At 47.7% G+C, this 2,062-nt stretch overlaps 1 protein-coding gene across 1 annotated transcript; it reads right to left on the bottom strand.

The window, feature by feature from the left end:
• Nucleotides 1-1,080: 1,080 nt before the first annotated feature.
• On the bottom strand, nt 1,081-2,056 carry LOC106002454 (epimerase family protein SDR39U1-like). The gene is made up of 2 exons (XM_013037328.1): nt 2,039-2,056; nt 1,081-1,818 (listed from the first exon to the last, which is right to left on the bottom strand). Exons 1-2 carry the CDS (start codon nt 2,042-2,044, stop codon nt 1,363-1,365), a joined length of 462 nt encoding a protein of 153 aa, XP_012892782.1. The 5' UTR covers nt 2,045-2,056; the 3' UTR covers nt 1,081-1,362.
• Nucleotides 2,057-2,062: the final 6 nt, after the last annotated feature.

The raw sequence follows: 2,062 nt of genomic DNA, 5'->3' as shown, positions 1-2,062 counted from the left end.
TTCTTTTTGCTTATGTGGTGCTGAGGAATTGAACCCAGGGCCTCATGCATGCAAGGCAAGCGCTCTACCACTGAGCCACCTTCCCAGCCCTTAATCAGTAGTTCTAACATAGACTAAAATATGCTTTTGTTACTTCTTCCTTTGAGGCAAGTCATGCCCTAGAATAATACAGAGCCAGCCACTTCTTAGAGTTTTCTAAGAGAGAAGATGGAATGGACGTCCCTGGATTCTGTTCTGTTTGTGCCCTGTATCAAGTTCCTGAATAAGATCCAATTTTTAGGCTCTGACTTCTACTTCCTTCACTGGCACAGGGACTTGAATACTGTACAGGGAGTTGCATGATGGGGGAAAAGGGTCTTTGGTCCCAGTATTTTTGCTCTTGTTTAAGATTTACATAGCTAGATCATATTGACTTGGGCAGGTGTACTAGACAGTTTGGTCAGGGAAATTCTCCAGTATCCTGGGAAAGAAAGGAGATGGGTTAATTTGGTCTGAACTGGGGGAATTGCTTCTGGCTAAGTTGTGGCAGTTATAACAACTTTAGGTAAAGAAGGTTCTAGATGAGCACTTCTAATTTATTTTTTTCCTGATAGGGTTGAGTTTGTAATTCATGATTAGTTACCTGCCCTTTTCACTTTCCACGTGGTTGGTATACAGTAAATAGGCCAGAAGTATCTTCTGCCCTTTTGTGCTGAGGGCCCTAGTCCACTGAAGTGGCCCTAATCAGATGAGAGGCAATCATAGCCTTCTTACAGTCAGGAGAGTTGGCTTTACCTACTACTGCCTTTGTGATAGAAGTTGAAGGTGACCTATACTGGGTCTTTGTCCCTTCTTTTGCTGGTATCTTGATGGTGTTCTGTGAACAGGTTTGCAGGGTTGTCATTATTCCTACTCTCTACCTTTATCCTAATTTCATACTTCCTATTTGTGACCAACTCTTTTGATAACATTAACCAAGAAAGGAAAGGGTGAGGAGAATATTACTTATTATAACTTTAAAGAACCCATGCAGGGAAGAGTCATCTAAGATGACATCCTTGAAATATCCAGGAGGATCTGGCTAAAGAGATAAACTGAAGCTAGTGAGATAATTTATCTTTATTGCCAAAAGTGCAAAGCAGTCTCTATATAACTTAAAGAATTGGGACAACCATGTAGAGAAACCAGACTTGGGCATTCTTTTACAAGGAGCTGAAGAGGTCAGGGTCTGAACTTCATGACTAGCTGTGGAGTTTCTCAATAAGATGGAGCAACAGCACAATGGGGAAGAAAGTTGTGGGAGAAGCCTCCCTAAGAATCACCTGCACCTATTCACAGTATCTACTGGGCACAAGCCTCACCTCCTGCTGTGAACCTCCCTACTTACGATGCTACCACTTCCTTCAGGGCAGTCCCCAGCTCTGGGAAGGAATATCGGTAGCCACTGGCCAGTGTCCGCCGGGGGACCACCTTCTGGCCCTCCAGCAGCATGATGGCACGCTCCCGCCCAAAGATAGCTTGCACTACAGAGGTGGGGACAGGGATGAAGGCTGGGCGGCCCAAAGCAGCACCCAAGGCCCGGGCAAACTCAGCATTAGTCGTGGTGGAGGCTGGAGCCACTCCATTCAAGATCCCATGCACACGGCTTGTTTCAAGGGCATGGGTCAGGATTCCTGCCAGGTCCCCAATGTGAATCCAAGGGAAGAACTGGTGGCCTGAACCGATGGGACCTCCCAGGCCCAGACGGAAGGGCAGCAGCATATGGCCGATGGCACCACCCCCACGGCCCAGCACAACTCCTAAGCAGGCAAAAGAGATGGCATTGGGAAGCCAGACCACCTTCATTTTTCTTTTTTTTTGGGGTCCGGTCGTGGGGTCTGAACTCTGGGCCTGGGCGCTGTCCCTCAGCTCTTCAGCTCAAGGCTAGCACTCTACCACTTGAGCCACAGCACCACTTCCGGCTTTTTTTTTCTGCTTTTGTGGTGCTGAGGAATCGAACCCAGGGCCTTAAGCATGCAAGGCGAGTGCTCTACCACTAAGCCAACTTCCCAGCCCCCACCTTCATTTTTCCCTCTCCCCCCCC

This window comes from Dipodomys ordii, unplaced genomic scaffold (assembly GCF_000151885.1).
Source record: "Dipodomys ordii isolate 6190 unplaced genomic scaffold, Dord_2.0 Scaffold11043, whole genome shotgun sequence".
In the NCBI taxonomy this organism is placed as follows: Eukaryota; Metazoa; Chordata; class Mammalia; order Rodentia; family Heteromyidae; genus Dipodomys; species Dipodomys ordii.
The sequence above is the reverse complement of the archived record's forward strand: the minus strand, read 5'-3'. Positions and strand labels throughout refer to the sequence as shown.